Source organism: Cibotium barometz, chromosome 12, assembly GCF_041138505.1.
Source record: "Cibotium barometz isolate CiBa-2024 chromosome 12, ASM4113850v1, whole genome shotgun sequence".
NCBI classification, from domain to species: domain Eukaryota; kingdom Viridiplantae; phylum Streptophyta; class Polypodiopsida; order Cyatheales; family Cibotiaceae; genus Cibotium; species Cibotium barometz.
This window is the reverse complement of record NC_141057.1, coordinates 59393687-59414455: the sequence shown is the minus strand read 5'-3', so window position 1 is coordinate 59414455 and position 20769 is coordinate 59393687. Positions and strand designations below refer to the sequence as shown.

General features: G+C 46.4%; 1 protein-coding gene across 1 annotated transcript in view; it reads left to right on the top strand.

Moving 5' to 3' along the window:
• LOC147633637 (Galactose oxidase/kelch repeat superfamily protein) overlaps window positions 1-20396 on the top strand; it is a 62776-nt gene extending 42380 nt beyond the window's left edge. The window contains exons 3-7 of the mRNA XM_086806782.1: window positions 18673-18902; window positions 18986-19156; window positions 19421-19526; window positions 19656-19865; window positions 20016-20396. Of these exons, the coding sequence (XP_086662908.1) occupies window positions 18673-18902; window positions 18986-19156; window positions 19421-19526; window positions 19656-19865; window positions 20016-20183 (885 nt within the window). The 3' untranslated portion in view covers window positions 20184-20396. The remainder of the gene's footprint in view (window positions 1-18672; window positions 18903-18985; window positions 19157-19420; window positions 19527-19655; window positions 19866-20015) is intronic.
• The last annotated feature ends 373 nt before the right edge of the window (window positions 20397-20769 follow it).

The following is a 20769-nucleotide window of genomic DNA, read 5'->3' as shown; positions in this document are numbered from 1 at the left end:
TAGTGCTGGTGTCCATCTTTCCATTTCATTTCATTTCAATTTCAAGTTGTATTAAGTTGTCCATTTCAAATTGTGGTTTTAAAAGTTGTGCTATTAAGCGTGTGGGTGTCCAACGGAGTCTTCCCACTTGACGGGATCGGTTTCATTGGTATCAGAGCACGGTTGTTTCCCTCTTTCTAGTGGGGAAACGAACCTGTGTACTGGACAGCCCGCTTTTGGCACGCTTTAAACACAATGGACAGCCAAGGCAACCCTTTGGAAGTGCCTAATTCGAGGGGTCCATCTAGTGCCTCTCGTGGGTCTGATGCCCTGCGAGGAAGACACAAGCCCCTTGAAAGGGTTAATGATAGTGAAACAAAGGGTCAACTGTCTCCAGGAAAGACAGTTATGCTTGAACAAGAGCCTGATGCTATGAGGGCTGAAATGGAACATATGAGAAAACTTTTGCAGGCTCAAGAGCAAGAGTTAAAGTTTTTGCATGAAGATCCCTATGTGCAAAGTGCTATTGAAGCCAGGAAGGCTGAGGCAATGGTAGATGTAACTTTTGAATTAATGGCAGCGGAAGTGGGCAAGAAACCAAGGGAGTTGGCACTTGCCTACCTTCTCCGCAAAGGTGATATTAAAGAGGGGGATGACGGAGAGCTGAAATTCAGAAATCCACCCCGTCTAAAGCATGGAGATCCCGCATCTTAAAGGCTGAAATCTTTCATGCAAAAGGAAGAGGTGACATTCACCTCTCGACATGCGTCTTCTCCACAAGGCACTAAGCCTAACAGATATATGTATGCCAGTGCTCATGGAGGGCATGAAAGTCACATGCATTCAAGACATGTATCTCTTGGTAAGGGTGACAGGTCTTCTGCCAGAAAAATTTTGCCTTCTGAGTTGTCTCATGGAGAGACACTGCCTTATGTAGGTAAGTCACATGCATCTGAGTTTCAAGTTCGTGGAGCATATGGCACCGTGCCTTATGAAATTTCTATGACGGCCCATGGAGCCCATGCAGATAGGGCTGCCCCGTTAGATAAGGGGAAAAGAAAAAGAGAAGACCATGAGCCTCATGCCAGAAAGCTCAAGGAATTCAAAGCAGGTGACAAATCTGTTAAATTTGATGTCTTTCATGGTGAACATGATGCTTCTAAAGTGTTAGCATTTGTGGCACAGTTCGACATTGCTTTTAGTGATGAGGACTTTACTGAAAAGTCAAAGGTACGCCATGCTAGCATGTTTTTGAAAGGCACTGCTGCTCATTGGTGGATCACTGAAAAGATCACCAAGGATCCCATTTCCACTTGGAAGGAATTTAAAGACAGATTCTATGCTCAATTTTTGCCACCAAATTCGGAGCAAACTCTCACTCAAAAGTGGGACAGGCTGGAGCAAAGAGATAATGAAAGCGTGCAACAGTATGTTAACAAGTTTTGCAAAGTGTTGCTGGAAGTGACTCCCTTTATGCAAATCACTGAGGATGAAAGAAAGAGGAAGTTTCGTTCTGGATTGCAACCAGCATATCGATCGGGCATTGAATTGCACCCGAAACATACTTTGCAACAGCTCATAGCTTCTGCTCTTGCTACGGAGCAATTGGTGCTCAAGATTAAGCAGGATCAAGGAGGTTCAAAGGGGAAAGACAAGGCTGTCCCAAATCTGCAAAAGGGTGGACAGCCACCTAAAAAGAACTTCCGGGAGTCCTACAAGGGTGGTAAAGCTGAAAATAACACATCTAAAGATCAGGACCCAAGGAAGAACAAATTCGGCTTAACCCCGGAGCAAAGAGAGCAATATGCCAAGGATGGAAAATGCTTTTCTTGTGGTAGCAAAGACCACATGTGTCGACAATGCCCAGATCGCAAACCAAAGCACGAGGATAAGCAAACCAAGGCTAATGTACATGCAGTTCCTGATGTCCAAGGCAATACAAGTCATGATGCAAAAGAGCGAATGGTTTGCAAGGCTTGGGGACAAATCAAGGATCAGCCCGCCTTATTCATGTTTGATGACTGTGCAACTGACAACTTCATCTCTATGCAAACGGCAGCTGCATTGGGTATTGAGGTTGAGAACATGGGACCTCAGATTGAAGCCGAAGCTGCATTTATTGGTAAAGAGGTGCAGGTTACCCCATTGATAGGGAAGTTGCGTATCCATATCCAGGGCTACCTTGATAATGAGCATTTCCTAGTTGCTCCCCTGAATGGATGTGATGTATTGTTGGGCAAGCCGTGGCATCATAGGCTTGAGCCCCGCAAAGACTACAAGTCCAATATGATTTCTTTTATGCATAAAGGCCGCATGCATTTTATTGATGCTGGCAAAGAAGGGGATTCCATCCCACTTGTATCACACATCCAAATTAATAAAGCAATGCAAAAGAGTCTTTCAGCGTACTTGGTTTTTGTTCGTCATAGCCTTGTGCCAAATCATCAAAATGTGGATGCTATGTCTAATGATAGGCTGAATTTTCTTTATGCATTCAACGACTGTTTTGCTGATTCATTGCCAGGTGAATTACCTCCCCAAAGGCCCGAAGATCATCGCATAGATCTTGTGCCAGGTAGTTCTCCACCCAACAAACCCGCATATCGAGTGAGTGCTGCACAACAAGAAGAAATCATGAAGCAGGTAAATGAGCTTTTAGTGAAAGGTTTGGTTCAGCCTAGTTCCTCACCTTACTGCTCTCCTATGCTTCTTGTTCAAAAGAAGGACGGATCATTCCGTATGTGTGTGGACTATAGAGCTTTGAACAAGCTTACCATCAAGAACAGATTCCCAATTCTGCGAATTGATGATATCTTGGATAAGCTTGATGGCTCAGCTTGCTTTAGCAGACTTGATTTGAAGAGTGGTTATCACCAGATACGCGTGGTGCCACAAGATGTCCATAAGACTGCATTCAGGACAGCTTTCGGATTATATGAATTTTTGGTAATGCCTTTTGGTCTCACCAATGCTCTTGCTACGTTTAATCGTATGATGGATAGGATATTCCGACCCCATCGCAAATTCACAGGAGTATTCTTTGATGATATCTTGGTTTTCTCCAAGAATGAGGAGGAACACAGAACTCATTTGGTCACAGTGTTCGAAGAATTGCGGAAGCATAAACTTTTCATCAATGCCAAGAAAAATGAGTTTTTCCTTTCAGAGATTCATTATTTGGGACACATTGTATCCAAGCATGGAGTTACAATGGATCCTGCAAAGATAGAAACCATTTGTAATTGGCCCGAATTGCAAAACGTACATCAAGTACGTAGTTTTCTGGGATTATGTTCGTATTACAGGCGTTTCATAAGGCATTTCGCCATGATTGCCACTCCTCTACATGATCTCACAAAGAAGAAAACTACTTTCAAATGGACTTCAAAGGAACAGGATGCTTTCTTGCAGCTCAAACATGCTATTATATGTGGTCCAGTATTGATTGTTCCTGACTTGTACAAGTCATTCGTGGTTGAATGTGATGCTTGTGGTGATTGTATTGGAGTTGTCCTAAATCAAGAAGGGCATGGAGTTGCATACGAGAGCCGTCGTTTGCATGATGCCGAGCTTCATATGGATATCTATGAGAAAGAGCTCTTGGCTGTAATTCACGCCTTAAAGATATGGAAACATTATCTTCTTGGGGCTGAATTTGTAGTCAAGACAGATCATCAAAGCTTGAGATACTTTCTATCTCAAACAAAGCTTTCAGAGAAGTAGATGAGAATGGCAAATTTTCTTTCCATGTTTCATTTTCAGATTGTGCATACTCCAGGAAAGAAAAATGTGGTGGCCGATGCACTATCCAGGAGGCCTTATGTTGCTGCAGTCTCAGTGGCCTCTCATGGAGACTTATCTGCTATGAGAAATTTGTATCATTTGGATGCTGATTTTTGCCATATATGGACTGATTTGATGGCTGGTCATTCACATGCCTCTTATGTTATCAACGAGGGTTATCTTATGCAGGATAATTGCCTATGTGTGGTGAAGGATTTGCGTCCAAAGGTTATGGACGAATGTCACGCTCCACCTTATGCTTTTCATAGAGGTATTATGCCTACTACACGTATGATTCAGAGGTATTTCTTTTGGCCGAGCATGCGTAAAGACATTGAGGCTTATGTGCGTGCATGTATTACTTGCCAAAAGGCGAAATTTGATAGGCAAAAACCTCCAGGTTTGCTTCAGTCATTGCCTATTCCCTCGCAACCTTGGGAAAGTATTACTATGGATTTGCCTAGATCCCAGCATGGGAATGATGCTATTTGGACCATTGTGGACAGGTTTAGCAAGCAAGCTCATTTCTTGCCCGTCAAGAAAACCATTAAAGCTGATCATATGGTAAAGCTTTTTCTTGCAAATATTTTCAAGTATCATGGTATGCCTAAATCCATTGTTGGGGATAGAGATCCCAGGACTACGAGCCTCTTTTGGAGGGCTTTATTTGATAATATGGATACTAAGCTTGAGTTTTCATCAGCTTATCATCCCCAAACGGATGGCCAAAGTGAAGCTGCAAGTTCAGCCGCGTTGGATTTATTGAAGTGTTATGTGGCAGATCAAAAGAGTGCATGGGAGAAGTATCTTCCACTTGTTGAGTTTGCCTATAACAATACGATCCATGCTTCCACGGGGAAGGCTCCGTTTGAGATTATCTATGGCAGAGTGGTATTGCCACCCATCCTTCGTACCAAGGATGAGATTTTTGCAGCTGATGAATATGGTCGTGACTTGGATGTTGCCTTTGGTCAGGTGTGTACAGCCATTGCAAGATCTCAGGATAAACATAAAATGGCTGCTGACAAGCACAGAAGGGACATGGAAGTCAAAGAAGGTGATTGGGTTTTGTTGAAATTTGAGAAGGTTAGGCTTCGGAAGAGGCCAGGACGAGAAGGATCATATCCTAAGCTTTCTCCTCGCTATTATGGACCCTTCAAGGTGATTCACAAGATCAATGAAGTGTCCTGCAGGCTTGCTTTACCTAGTCATTGGAAGATTCACAATGCTTTTCATGTGAGTCTATTTCGGAAATATGTGGGGCCAGATCCTGATGAGCTTGTCACAGAAGATCTGCCAAAAATTGAAGAGCTTGAGGAGATCCTCCAGCCAAAACAGATTGTTTTCCACAAGGAGGGAAAGCTACCTGCAGGAAAGCTTTCCAGGAGATACCTTGTGAAGTTTAAGAATTATTTGCCTATTGATGCCAAGTGGGTAAATGAGGATTATTTTGTTGATTACCCGCAGTTCTTGCAGGCATATCTTGAGGCTTTTCAGTTGAGGACAACTCTTTAGAAGCCCGGGGGGATGTCACCAATTGGCCGACCATTTGGTCCATCTCCAGTTTTTGCGTCTCGTTCACTTGAGGCCAAGCCGGTGTCTCATGTGAAGAGGCCAGTATTTTGCTGACATGGACGGGAGCCAGACTGGTGCCACCTGTCCGTGTATGACCTGGACTGTGTTCGACCCATGGGATTGTCACGCCATGGAAGAGCCAGTATTCGTACCGTGTTTTGCCTATGGGAATGTCACACCATAGGGAGACTCGTGCCTGGAACTGTGTCTGACCTATGGGACTGTCACTCCATAGGAAGACCAGGTTTTTATGTTTTACGTTGTGCCAGTTTTGTGCCGACAGATATTTTGTACTTGTTCCATGAACGAGAGATATGTCCATGTTACTATTTGCACATGCACACATGATTTGCATGTTTGAAACTGTTTTCGCATGACATGTATTTTTGTGTTTGCCTGCTTGACGTGTTACTTACTGAGCGGGGACGCCTGCCAGTGAGTCGTGAAGGCTGCTCTGTATTCTGACGAGTTTTGGTGCATGTGAACAGGTGGTAAGTATATCGCACATGTTGTTTTGATACTTTATTTCTAGCCTTTTTGTCACGTAGGCTGTAATGCCTGTGACCGACGGCAGACCGGATGGCCATGTCCGGGGTTCAGTGGGAGAGGACGCCCATGCGGAGTCATGGGCGGCCAGGCTAGTGTGGACGGCAGGCCACACACTATATAGCCTGGGGGATGAGGGGCAATCCTCATTCTTCCTCTACGGCTGGGTGGTGAGCCAGAGGCCGTCCCCTCTCGTGGTAACGCCCGTAGCGGCGTTACGGATATCTAACACTGGTATCAGAGCATGGTTCGAAGGGATCGTGAGAGTCCGCGCGCGAACGGGGGACCGGAGCCCACTCGGTGGTTTTCATCCACAATCTCCTCATCCTTATCTCCACAAGGGAATGTGTGGAGGAAGGAGGGCCAAGACTCTTGAAGGGAAGAACTCTTTCTCTCTCTCTCTCATTCTCTCTCCCCGTCACACACAGCATCGAGGTAAGCAAAATGTGTTTGTTTTCATTTTTCTTCTGCGTTGAATCGCTTTGAAAGGTCTGCGTTGAAGGTTTTCAAAAAAAAAAAAATCGTCTGTGTTGAAGGGGGGGGGGGGGGGGGGGGGGGGGGGCGCAGACCACGCCCACGACCAGCCCCTGTGTGTGGGGGTTGGGCGGCGAAACCCATGCCCTGCTGAAATGCGTGGGGTGGGGGGGCGAAGACCAGCCAGCCCAAGCAAGCCTTGAAACACTAAGAAAACGCAATAACCCGTGTGTGTGTGAGGCGGCGAAACCCACGGCGAAACCCAGTAGCTTAGGCTGCGTGGGGGGCTTGCATTGCAAACGACCTGTGTGTCGAGGTGGGGGGGGCGCAGACCAACCCCACAAAATATATAGAATATTTAACTCTGTGTGGGATGGGCAGGCGAAGACCAGCCCGGCCAGTCCCACGAAACGCGTTAATGCGGTGTGTGGGGGGGGCGAACAGCAGCTCCTACATTGTTGTGCTGCGTGGAGAAGCTGTTGTGCTGCGTGGAGAATCAAAATCAGAGTAGCGCCCTGCTATACACCGCGTTGAGTGAGCGAAGAAACGCGTCAAAGGGGAGCCATACCCACGGCGGCGTCAGGCCAGGCGGCGGCGCCAGGCCAGCCATGGGCGGCCAGCAGGCGGCGGCGCCAGGCCAGCCATGGGCGGCGGCGGCCAGCCAGCCAGGCCAGCCATGGGCGGCCAGCGGCGGCCAGCCAGCCAGCCAACGGCGGTGGCGGCCAGAGCCACAACGCCCAGCACACGCCAGACGCCCACCAGAGACAACCCAAAAAAAAAAGGAAAAGAAAAAAAAAGAAAAGAAAAAACCATTTCTTTTTTTATATATATATATATTTTTTTCATTATTCAATTTGAAAAAATTAACAATGAAAAATTCAAGGAACCCTCTCTCTCGGCTGGGGAGGAGAATCATTCCCGCAAGAAATAATCCCGGCAAGGGATAAGTGTTTCCGGGGTTAATTTTTGTTATGAGTTGCAGGCATTTTCTCGTGGATCGGAGCATCCCGGAAGCGTCCTTGTAGAGGCTCGCAACGCAACAAATCGACAGGCGACCGCAAAGGGGAGTGACTATTATTCTCTCTCCACCATTGCTCATTTTTATTAGCGTTTTTTTTAGTAATTTCCGAGTTCTCGCATTATTTTTTGCAAGAATTAAAAATGTCTGCTAGGCGTAGTGTGTCTCCACCGCCTTCTACTTCTCTAGGTTTTTCCAGTCTCTTGTCCTCGGTCGCGGGTTTGACCCCGACCGAATTGTCAGGCCGTACACGCCCGACCGTTGTTCGGTCCGGAGTGCGCTTATCGATCACTCGTGATCCGCCAGCGCCCTCCTCGTCTATTGACCCTACCTTAGGACCCAGCGAGCCCGCAGCGGCCGCATTGGCTGATGACCCCTTTCTGGCCGATGAGCCAGAGGATATGAACACTGACGTCGCCGAGGGGACCGAGGAGGACCTCTTGGATTATGACGACGATGACTATGACCTACTGGACCCTGCTGATGTCCTGACAGAGACGGAGCTCTCTAGTGGACTGTTTAAATATCTTAATGCCAAATTGAACACTATGGGTAAAGTCCAGGCTGATTTAGTCACAATGCTACAGAGCATCTCCACACGGTTAGATGCACTGACAGCCGCCTCGGCTAGTACTCCGACTCCTCGTGGTAGCCGAGCTCCTACAGCACGGGTGAGCGTAGCCTCGCCAGTGGTTGCAGGAGTACAGGCCGATGCGCCTGCGGGGCCGTCCGTAGCGACAGCTTCGTCGTTGTTAAAAGACTTAAAGCCGCCTAGTTTTGGTGGCGAGGAAAAGGAGAGAAACAAGGACTCAGTCAATATGTTTCTAGCGAAGTGGTCAGATTTGCACGCGCTGCGACAGCAGCCTAGCCGTATACAGCCCGTAGAGGCTAGCCTCTCTTTAACCGGCAAAGCGTACAAGTGGTGGATGAGTCTGACAACTCGCCCTGCCACTTGGACGGAATTTGAAACAATGTTTCGAAAAGAATTTTTGCCTGTTAATGAGGCAGAGAGAAGCTGGGAGTTATGGGACAAGTGCTCGATGGAGAACAAATCCCTAACTCAGTACATCTCAAACTACAGGGAGATAGTACTCAAGTTAAAGGGAATCGATGCATTCCAGACATTGCGAGGCTTTAAAAGAGGCCTCAAAGATGATTACCTTGAGTACGTAGAACCCCTACAGCCTAAAGACTTAGCAGAGGCAATTCAATATGCACAGATATTCGATGACATCAAGCGCCGTAGTGCGCGTGGTGGTTCTAGCAGGGCCGAGGGTAGTGAAAAGAGGAGGTCAGGCCTCAAAAGAAAAGGGTTCCGCAGTGACAAACAAGGGGATAGGACGGACCAGGAAGGACAGGGTGGTCATTGGTCTAAAAAACCGCGACCATCCAGAAAAAAAAGAGACACCGAAAACCAAAAGAAAGAGCAATATATTAAAGCGCGAAAGGAAAATCGCTGCTTTAATTGCAATGAAGTAGGACACACGAAGGCTGAGTGTCCAAAGCCTAAAGCCAGCACGAGTGGCAACGAGCCCAAAAAAGATGGTAAATCTTCTAGGCAGTTGCATACAGTGCAGAGACTCCCTCTCAGTTCCGCAGAGTTCAGAGAGGTGACAGTGTGTCATTGTGATGAGCATCACGCTTGTTCAGTGACACCAGCGATGTGGCAGCCAACTGTAGGTCCGCATGACATGGTGCGCATGTATGGCACCATAGGTGGCCGTAGAGTCAGTTTTTATTGATGATGGAGCTAGCCACAACTTCTTGAACTATTCGTTAGTCAAGAAGTTGGGGTTGACTGAGACCCGGAGTGATCATGAATATACTGTTGGCCTAGCCAACGGATATGACAAAACGGTATGGAATACCGTAGTATTGGGGGTCCCATTATCTATGCAAGACTACGAGGCTCCGCTTGACTTTCAGGTCATGCACTTAGCCAGAGCAGACGTATATCTAGACAGGGAGTGGCTGTATGGCTTGGGCCCTAGTCTAGCTCGGAATTACTTACATAACACGCTATGTTTTGAGCATGGAGGTAGAGTCATCACCCTGCAGGGCGACCGTACTGTCCCTGCCACACCACTTATTTCCTCCATGGAGTTGTGTACAGCGGTCCGCAGAGACCAGATAGCAGAGGTATATGCTTGTTACCCTCTTTTGAATTCTGTTTCCGTAGATGAAACGATAAATGATGTTTGCGTAGACAATCAAGAAAAACAAAATAACCTTGGACGAGACCCACTGTTTGAAAACCCTGTTTGGCATGCATGTGATTCAAACAAGAAAAAATCCAAGGTGAATGAGACATTAAAGAAAAAGTACGTAGATACTTTAACGAATTTATTAGAGGAATTTCAGGATGTTTTTCCTGATGATTTACCAGATGGGTTACCACCATCTAGGGAAGTAGACCATGGCATCGAAGTTATGCCAGGATCAAAACCTATAAGCAAACCTGCTTATAGATTAAGCCACTCCGAGGCACAGGAGGTGGAAAAACAATTAACGGAATATTTGAACAAAGGCTTTATTCGGCCTAGTTCGAGTCCGTGGGCATCGCCTATTCTTCTGGTAAAGAAGAAAGACGGATCTATGCGGATGTGCATAGACTATAGGGCTCTTAATCAGATAACGATTAAGAACAAGTATCCGATGCCACGCATGGATGAGTTGTTTGATCAACTCTATGGATCGAGATACTTCACAAAAATAGACCTGAGATCTGGGTATCATCAGGTTAGAATAAAAGCAGAAGATGTTGCGAAGACAGCATTTAGGACCCGTTTCGGGCATTTTGAGTTTTTGGTTATGCCATTTGGGCTAACCAATGCTCCAGCGACGTTTATGACGCTGATGGACAGTATTTTACGTCCATATCTGGGAAAATTCGTAGTAGTTTTCCTAGATGATATTCTTGTGTACAGTAAGACACAGAAAGAACACATAGAGCATTTGCGTCTAGTGTTCGAGTTGTTGCGAAAGCACAAACTATTTGCAAAGAAGAGCAAATGTGAATTTTTTGAAACAGAAATTCACTATCTTGGCCATATTATATCCGCCGATGGTACGCGGATGGAGCCAGAAAAAGTAGAGGCTATTCTTAAATGGCCAGCGCCGAAGAATCTCGAGGAACTGCAGATTTTTCTTGGCATGTCGGGGTTCTACCGACAGTATGTGAAGGACCACGCGAAGATCGCAGTCCCGTTGACTGACCAGTTACGGTCAAAAACAAAAAACATTAGTTGGGGGGACGCCCAACAGAAAAGCTTTGATAAGCTCAAGGTGACCGTAGCAGCTGCACCTGTTTTGACAATTGTCGATCCAAATGAGCCGTTTGTTTTGGAAACAGACGCTAGTAATGAGGCCATTGGGACCGTACTAATGCAAAGGGGACGCCCAATTGCATTTGAAAGTAAAAAGTTAGATCGTGCGCAGCGTAACTACTCGGCTTACGAGCGAGAGTTACTAGCGATAGTTCATGCACTGAAAAAGTGGAGACACTATTTATATGGTGCCACTTTTGAGGTCCGGACGGACCATGAAAGTCTGAAATGGCTTTCAAGTCAAAATGAACTGAAGGGTAGAAAAGCTCGGTGGGCGGAGATTCTACAGGAGTTTGACCTTCAGATACGTTACCAGAAAGGTAAGTATAACGTGGTGGCAGATGCACTTAGTCGCATGCCACAGATTAATGAACTTAGTTTCACAGTCTTCAAGAATGATTTCTTGAAGTCCCTACGTGGTTTATGTGAGCACGATCCATCTTTTACAGAGGTCTGGCGCGCTGTACGCGTACGCACTTCTTCACAGACGCGACCACCTCCCTCGTTGGCACGTATTGCTAGTCCGGAGAGACTGGCCGAAAGTGCAACGAGAAGGGAAGCGAGAGTTAGTCCGGAGAGACTAGCCGTGTCTTCTGGGTATAGTTTAGAACCGGAGAGTTCTGACGTAGGCCCTTCATCACCTTTGACTGCCACGGCTTCAAAGGGGAGTGATAAACTTCGTCGGGGGGAGAAATATGCTAACTACTCCATTGACGACGGGTACTTACTCTACAAGGGTAGAATATGTGTACCAACTATTGGTGACTTTCGGGCCCAAATTCTTAAAGAAAGTCATGATAGTCCAAGTGCGGGTCATCCCGGGATTCAGAAGACCTATGCACTAGTAAAAAGACAATTTTATTGGCCTAGTTTGTTTAAGGACGTCCAGACTTACGTGCTGAAATGCAATAAGTGCCAGGTCAATAAACATGAACGTCTTAAGGTTGGAGGACTACTCCATCCGCTGGAGATTCCTCAAGGGAAATGGGAAAGCATTTCCATGGATTTCATTACCGGTTTACCCAAGACGAGTCGAGGGAATGACTCGGTGTGGGTCGTAGTGGACAGGTTAACTAAAATGGCAAAGTTTATTGCCACGAAGAAAACTGTTAAAATGCCAGAGTTGGCAAAACTCTTTATTGAACATCTCTACAAGCTATATGGCCTGCCCGCAGATATAGTGTCGGATAGAGATAGAAAGTTCAACAGTCATTTTTGGAGGGAAGTCTTCAAAAAGCTGGATACTACTCTGAGTATGAGTACGGCAGATCATCCGGAGTCTGATGGTCAAACTGAAAGAGTTAACCAAATTCTAGAGGATATGTTGCGTTCTTATGTTAGTAAGAAGCAATCTAATTGGGAAGAGTACTTACCCTTACTGGAGTTTGCCTATAACAGCTCCAAACACTCAGCAACTGGATTTACACCATTCATGTTAATGTATGGATTCCAGCCGAGATCTCCAATGGCTGTAGGCCTAGAAAAGGAGAAGATTCAATCTGTCAAGGATTTCCTTGAAGATATGAATGATATGCTCAGAGCCGCACGTGAGAGCATTCGTAGCGCTCAGGATCGCGCTAAAACTTATGCGGATAAAGGACGAAGAAAGGTGACCTTTGCAGAAGGTGACTTTGTATTCCTCAAGGTTCGTGCGCAGTCAGAAACCATGAAAACGGGAAAGTGTGATAAACTTTCTCCGAGATATTGTGGTCCTTTTAAAATCCTTAAGAAGATTGGGGACGTAGCATATAAACTTGAGTTACCGGAGAGTTCTCAAGTCCATCCTGTCTTCCATGTCAGTAAACTGAAGAAATCAGTTCACGGGTTAGAGAACGCAGTTTCTCCAGAGATTTTGGTGGACTTGATGGAACCACCAAAGATACCACATGAACCTGAAAAGATTCTACAGTATCGTGATAGACAGACCCGACATAAAGTGTACCAGGAGGTACTTGTTAAATGGACAGATAGGGATGAGGAGGTAGCTACCTGGGAACGCCGTAGTGCAATTTCCAAAAGGTTTCCCCAGTTTGTTTTCGAGGACGAAAACTCTTCTTAAGGGGGGGGTAATGTCACGTAGGCTGTAATGCCTGTGACCGACGGCAGACTGGATGGCCATGTCCGGGGTTCAGTGGGAGAGGACGCCCATGCGGAGTCATGGGCGGCCAGGCTAGTGTGGACGGCAGGCCCCACACTATATAGCCTGGGGGATGAGGGGCAATCCTCATTCTTCCTCTACGGCTGGGTGGTGAGCCAGAGGCCGTCCCCTCTCGTGGTAACGCCCGTAGCGGCGTTACGGATATCTAACACTTTTGATTTATAAGGTTACAGGTTCACACCCACTTAAAAGTGGGCATCCCCTTTGGGCACCCACTTAGGGGCCAAGGTGGGTAGCCCCACTTAAGTGAGTGTGGGGGTGGGCATGGTCACCTACCCACACTGGTCACCCACATGCACGCGTGGAAATCACTATAGTGTAACCCCACTTTAATTTTATAAAAAGAAAGCGACCACCTTTGGTAGTACATCCATCGGCGACCATCTCTACGTTGATTTGCTGGTTGACGACTGCGCTAATCCTCCAGGCGGCGACTGTGCTCTCTGCACTGCAAGCAAGCGCAACTCTCATCCAGGCGATTGGCTACTCGTTGCAGGCTGTGCTGCCTTCTCTTGCAGGCAGTGGCTGCGCATACTGTTCTACAGACGCCTACCACATCTCCTCTCCTACAGGTGGGCTGCGCAGGTTGCAGCCAGACGTAGCTGAACTGCACAGGCTGCCCTCTCTGCGCCAGCTATCTCAGGCGGCTGTTTATGGCTGGTAGGCAGACTGCAGGCGGTTCCTAGCAGACGGCTGCACTTCTCCCAGGCGACTGCATCCCCACCATCTGTAGGCGGCTGCTCATCATCTACTGACGGCTGTACATTCAAATTAGCCGGCTCCTCCACACAGCAGCCAAGCATCTTCTCTCTCGCCAGTGGGTACTCCTTCTCTCACAGCAGGCGGCTGCGGTCTTTGTGGTTGAACTTATCCTGGTGGCTGCGCTAAGTTCACCACGAGGCGACTGAGCCATCCCAACAAGGTGGCTGCTTCTTCAACAAGGTGTTCTCTCTCCTAAGGTTGCCTCTCTATTTCCTACTTTGAAAGAGGTTGCACATCTTCTCCACGGGCGACTACAAGAGGAATTCACCTCTCCTGGGTGGCTACATCTTCTACACGAATACCTCGGGTATTGGTCCTCTATCTACCATCCACAAGTAAGTGAATTTCAGATTTAAGTAAAGTATTTCGTGTTAAATCTGATAAGGGATTCCCGACTCCCTATACGGCCAACACCCGTTCGGTGCCGGGTAGTCCAAGCTCTATTGGCGAACCTCGGTCCAAAGGTGCTGAGATTGGGAGAGCCAGGCGTTAGTACGAGAGCGCCTGTTTGTGCGTGGTCTCGGAACACCAGTGAGGCGCTCTCCGCGGAGTCCAGTGAAAGCACAGGACCGTAGAGACTGGACCACGCTAGTGGTCGTTCTGCTTCGAGTATCTACTTCAAACGTCGACTTCGAATCTATTTGTTTGGTACTGTTTTCATATGTACATGGACATCATCTGGTTCTTGGAACCCATGGAGCATTGTATTTGTTAAATACTCCCAATAAATATATCATATATTAAGGGGGGGGGGTCGGCCCGTTCCCGCCCCAGTGCTGGTGTCCATCTTTCCATTTCATTTCATTTCAATTTCAAGTTGTATTAAGTTGTCCATTTCAAATTGTGGTTTTAAAAGTTGTACTATTAAGCGTGTGGGTGTCCAACGGAGTCTTCCCACTTAACGGGATCGGTTTCAGTTTTGAGATCAGTTCGAGGACTGTTTATGGGCTGTTTTTGGTGGGCTGCAAATTCAGCTATGTGCTTGGGTTTCTGGTTGCAAGTAGAGGTCACTTGGATGTGTTTCTTGGCATGGGAGTGATGCAAGCTCGCATGGCTGCATGCTCATGGAGCAGATTGTTTTCTTCCTGCTGGAAAGGAATAGAAGGACCTACAGTTATGGGCATCTCTATGTTTCCAGATGTTTCATGAGGGAACAAGTAACTAGATGTATGCCGTTGTTGACACTGTTGTTGAATGGTGCTGTGAATGGTTCTGTATGGAAATAGGACAAAGGTTTCAAAGGGAAACAGGCCTAAGGGTTTCACGTGGAAACAGGTTGTAGGTTTCTCGAGGAAACATGTTTATGGTTCTCCAGGAGATAGGTCACATGCAAGCATAAGTTACAGGAATGGACACATGTTTGGTACAGCCTTGCTATTGATTGGACAGGGACAGGGAATCCATGACAGAGATGGATAGTACCCTTGGAAGGTAGAGAGGGTTGGTATAGGTGTGTCAATTGTATGGTATGCTGTGCTGTGATGCGAGTTCTCTTTTGGGAGACAGTTTGGGAGTCTGTGTTGTGATGCAGAAGCACTGGATGTGTCAGGGTGTGATGCTGTTCATAGGGTGAGAGGCTATGGATGGTTGTGGTAGCCGTGATCATGGGAGAAAGCTTCTGTATGCAGACTCAATGTGAGAGAGTCTTTCGATGTGAACAATGGCTGGACTTGTTGTGGATGCCGAGTGGACAGTCGTGGGCCTTTAGGTCTAGTCGTGTGGTGCTGGTCGGCTGCCCCTTTTTGGGCATATATATAGGCGGGCTTGCCCCCCCCTCACACACATTGTATTCGCCTCTTGCATGCCTTGTGCCTCTGCATTTTTGACTTGCTGCAGTCCCTCACCTACGAGGTGATCTTCCCCCTCCTGCTCGGGACTTGTACCAGCATGTTCATCTTGTTTGGTTGATATTGAGAGCAGGTATCCACTTACGTTTTTCTCCATCTCTCTCTCTCTCTCTCTCTCTCTCTCTCTCTCTCCTGCGTTTCCACTTTCCCATCTTCCGCTATGCATTCCTTCATGGTATCAGAGCTCCCGGTTCTGTTGTGGTGGTAGTGCCTCTTCCTTCAGCGTTTTCTGCCTGCATCACTTGAGGGTGTTGTCCGCTTGTGTGAAATGTGCGTTTTGGAGATTCATGATTCCGGTGGCCTCAAGTTTGCGGTACGGAGGAATTTCCATCAGCGTTTTCACTTTGGATGTAGTTGTGGGGCTGCTTTGCTGACTTATGGTCAGCGTTTTACTGATTTTGGAATGCCTACACCTTCATTTTTTGGTCCTAGATTTCTCTCAGTGGCCAGCGCTTTGCTGGTATCAGAGTGCCGGTGACTTGCAGCTTTAGTTGCTTCCTCTTCGTCCTTTATGGTATCATCAATCTGCGATCTGCGTTTTCCTGCTGCCCCATATTCTGCCCTGTCTACAGCCCTTCTCCTCTGCGTTTTTCAGATCTGCAGCCCTCTGGTTGCTGCGTTTTCTGGACAGTAGGTGCTGGTAGCTCTACCTTCACCTAGGCTTCATCGTTTTAAGCCGAAAGTACCTTCTCTTCAGAGTTTTTTCTCATCTGAGGTGTGGAAGCTGGTCGGCCTGTATTTTCAGGTTTGCAACCTCTTTGTTGGCTGCGTTTTCTTCTCCAGTGGACACATGTCACTTGGAGAGGTACCTGAGGAGGAAACTGGATTTGCTGATTTGAGTTGGCGTTTTGTTGCTGCTTTTGGAGCATCTATACCTGTGGTTTTTTTCTTGGCCTACACATACCTTGTTTTCTTTTGTTCCTTGCCTTCTGTTGGCAGTGGAGTGCAGTTTTTTGCTGGACAGCAGTGTTTTTTGGCTGCGTTTTGTTTCCCAAAGGAGTTTTCTACACTCAAAGGGGGCCCATCTATAGCTACTTCACTTGAGGATCGGTTTCGGGAGTTGTTTTGTACCTATGCAGACTTTCTTCTACGACTAGAGTTTGCAGATTTTGGAGGAGAGTAGTTCTTTCTTGACGAGAGTAGTGATCTTTTCAGAGATCCTCTTTAGAGTTTATTTTGTCCGAGCTTGTGTTCTTTGTAGTGTTTGGAGAGAAAGGAGGGTGTTTTGCTTGCGAGGTGTGATCCTTTCAGAGGGATCACTTGTTTGTTGCTGATTCTTGGGATTTGATTCTACTTATGGAAGATTCCTCTGCTATTAGTGATGCTTTTGAGGACTTTGTTACCACTGCAGTTTATTTTCTTGCTTCCCTTCCTCATTGTGAGGAGTCTATCGCTGTCCCTCTTTGTGATGCTTTTGAGGATAACTCTCCCCTTGCTAGTTCTGCATTTGGTTTGATGTGGCGTGTAGGGTTGTCTTAGAGGATGGGCTTTCGGACCCGGTGGAATGCTTTGGATTTGTGGTTGCTATCCGTGCTTGGGGCACAGTGGTACTTCCATAGTTTTTTGGATTTGGATCAGAATCAGGTTGGGCTTGTACCAGTCCGACGATGTCATTTTTCAGAGGGGGATGTGGAGTCCTTTTGCCCACCTCAGTGGAGTGTGCTTGTGTAGAGCATTGGGCAACTCATGGTACGGAGTTTGAGCAAATGGACCCCATCTTTCTACAGAGTCCTTACATCTAGCAATGCCAACCTTTCTGGAGGACGCTTCTCTTCAGTGTTTGGCAACTCTTGTTACAGTGTTTGAGTAGATGGACTCAGAGGGTCCAGAGAGGAGCAACTTGCTTCTCCCAGGATTATCTACAGGATCTGATCTTGGTTGGTTGTGAGGTATTTTAGACCTTCTCCAGGCTGGAAACACGACCTTCGACTTCGGGAGTGTTCTTATACTTGGGAGTGGAACCATTATTTGGAGTAGTACGAAGCAATCTGCATGGTTGTTTTCTTCCCGAGGAGTGGTATACTTGGAAGCTTGTTCTGTTGCTTTTGTAGCCGAGTTGTTGAGGAGGTTGTTTGTGGAGCTTTCTTGGTACTTGTTCCTGCAGTCTTTCATCTTTGATCGAGGACGGTGTCTTTGGTTTCTTGGAGTTCACTCGGCATCCGGTGTTGAGAGGGGGTGTTAGATATCATCATCCCCTGCTGGCTTCTCTTTGGTGTCCTATTTGAGCCCCTAGGACTGACCATGTTAGCATGAGGGGCTGGTCACCCCTCACACCTTTTTCCCCATTTTATGGAGTCGTGGGCCTTAGGGTCTAGTCGTGTGGTCACCCCTCACACCTTTTTTCCCATTTTATGGAGTCGTGGGCCTTTAGGTCTGGTCGGCTGCCCCTTTTTGGGCATATATATAGTCGGGCTTGCCCCCCCTCACACATTGTATTCACCTCTTGCATGCCTTGTGCCTATGCGTTTTTGACTTGCTGCAGTCCCTCACATACGAGGTGATCTTGTACCAGCATGTTCATCTTGTTTTCTTGATATTGAGAGTAGGTATCCACTTGCGTTTTTCTCCATCCATCACATGCATCAATGAATGTGGGAAGAGGCTGGAGAAGGAGAAAAAGAAAGATTCAGGCATGTCTCTGACTGATGCATCCTCATAGTCTCGAGGAGTCGTCGTCAGCTAGTTATGCACATGATGGTTGGGCTTTTAGTATGCATTGTAGCTATGATTCTTCTATTCATGATGTATGCTTATCAATAACACATTCACATGTTTGGTACTTCGACAGTGGTGCCTTGTTTGTACCTAGCATCAAGAAGAATTTACTGTCAGCTACTACTGCCATTACTAGAGCAAGTCTAGAGGTCAGATTTGTGGATGACAGGTGTACAATTTGTGATTAGAGTGATAACGTGAGGTCCTGTGTTAGTGGCAAGTGTGTGGGCTGTGTCATTACATCCATTCTACAGGGGATTCCAGGGTAGATATGCTTGGGGGCTTACCAGAAAGAGCATTTTCAGCCCAGCATAGCTTTAAGAGAATCCTATGTTAATAATACTCGGTTGTTCTTGCTAAGCTCTTCTAGGGAGACGAAAAACAGCAAGCTTGTCAGCATTTTGAATCTTCATGTGTTGTAATGAATGCTTTCTTTATTCCAGCTACATGTATATAGATGTGTTACACTAGTGTCTTCTCTCATGGAAGGTTCACACTCATGTGGATATTTACAATCTTTCGGACAATACATGGGGAGGCCGGTTTGATATGCCACGACAAATGGCCCACTCACACCTAGGAATGGTCACAGATGGGCGTCACATCTATGTTGTCACTGGACAATATGGACCTCAGTGCCGAGGACCAACTGCAAAAAACTTCGTGCTTGACACTCGTACAAAGAAGTGGTCTGACCTGCCACCACTTCCATCCCCAAGGTGGGTCGATTATGTAGAATTTCATGCACATGTGATAGAATGCTTCTTCAGCAAGGTGGATGCTTACGTGATATTCTTTATAGATATGCTCCAGCAACACAGCTTTGGAGAGGTAGATTGCACGTCATGGGTGGCAGCCGAGAAGACCGTTGGGAACCTGGGCTTGAACATTGGAGTCTTGCTGTCAGTGAAGGAAAGGCTTTAGAAACAGTTTGGCGACCCGAGATTCCCATCCCACGTGGTGGCCCTCATAGGTATAATCTTCAAAACCAGATCGATGCAAACAGTGCATTTTTTAAGAATAAGTGGAATGCTTTAGGCTGCACATGAATGTCTTTTGTCAGGTGCCTGCACCCACATGCATGTGCAATGTGTGGATGTCCCTTGAGCACAAGATGTAGCTGTAATATTCCAAGAGTGGGGAAATGTTAAAAAAATCTGCAGTTTGAGATGCTTCCATGTTGCATGCTCTTATGTTAGCAAATGCAGGCACTTGATTGAAATTATATCTTTTGTAGAGCCTGTGTAGTTGTTGAAGATCGCCTCTATGTGCTCGGTGGACAAGAGGGTGACTTTAAAGCTAAACCAGGCTCGCCTATTTTCAAATGCAGTAGGCAGCGTGAGGTTAGAGATCTTCACAATCCAGTGATTTAGGCCAGAATCTTCTGGAAACTTCTGTGTTTTCTGATTCAAATATGCTTTGGAGATCCTTCGAATAAAAAGGTTTTTGTGCATTTGATGAATTTTTTACAGGTAGTTTATGGTGATGTTTACATGTTGGAAGGCGAAGCTAAAGAATGGAAAGCTCTACCCTCAATGCCAAAACCAGATTCTCATATTGAGTTTGCATGGGTAGTGGTAAACCATTCCATTGTTATTGCTGGTGGTACAACTGAAAAGAATCCGGTGACTAAACGGATGGTTTTGGTGGGCGAAGTGTTTGAGTTCAACTTGAGAACACTGGTAGCGCTCTCCGTGTGTGTGTGTGTGTGTGTTGGCGGGGGGGTGTTTTTCTAATTGACATTTTACTCTTTGATGGCTTTAAAAAAAAAAAAACATAGGTTGACTGCATGACTGATGATATCTTATGTTTTGGTGTTCTTTATTGGACAGAAGTGGAGAATTGTTGGTAGGATGCCCTATCGTGTAAAAACAACCCTTGTGGCGCTTTGGGATGGGTGGCTATATTTCACCTCTGGTCAAAGGGATAAAAGCCCTGAAGATCCTAGTCCCAAAAAAGTTGTCCGGAGGACTTGGAGAACTAAACTCAGTTTACTTTGATTCATTTTTTTCAAAGCTTTTGACTTTGTTGCTTCAAAAGTTTGCATTTTTTATCGTGCGCAAAGGAAAGGTGTGCAAGCGTTGGACTATTTGTATCCCTCAGGAATATAGTGGCGCTTCAACTACTGAAATTTGTATGTTCAAGGAATATATATTTGTAACTGTTGTGTTTCTCCAAGAGGAGTTGTGGTGAAAAAGAATCACTTACCCTAATTTTTGTATCAGTGGCGACTCTTGGGAGCTGCATACATTTAAAAAGTTACATTCTTAGACCAACGTAGGTATATGCCGTTACTTTGGTCAGGCCCGTAGCTCATGTAATTTTCACGACAATTTTTCAATTCTACGACACTAAGATATAGGGATAGGGCCCAACGTTTGTACAAAATGGGAAGTCATTAGAAAGAGGTTCACGTGTGTTTGTAACAAAAGAGCGCAAGAGAGCTCGCATCTCTTTGTCTCGTCTCTTCTATTAGTAGGAGGCGGCGACAAAAATGAGTAGAAGATGGAAGTAGGGGGTGTTGCATTTTGCAAGCGCTCTCTTGAATCTGCTCGCCCTTCCCGCCCCTCCCCCTCTTTTCTTTCT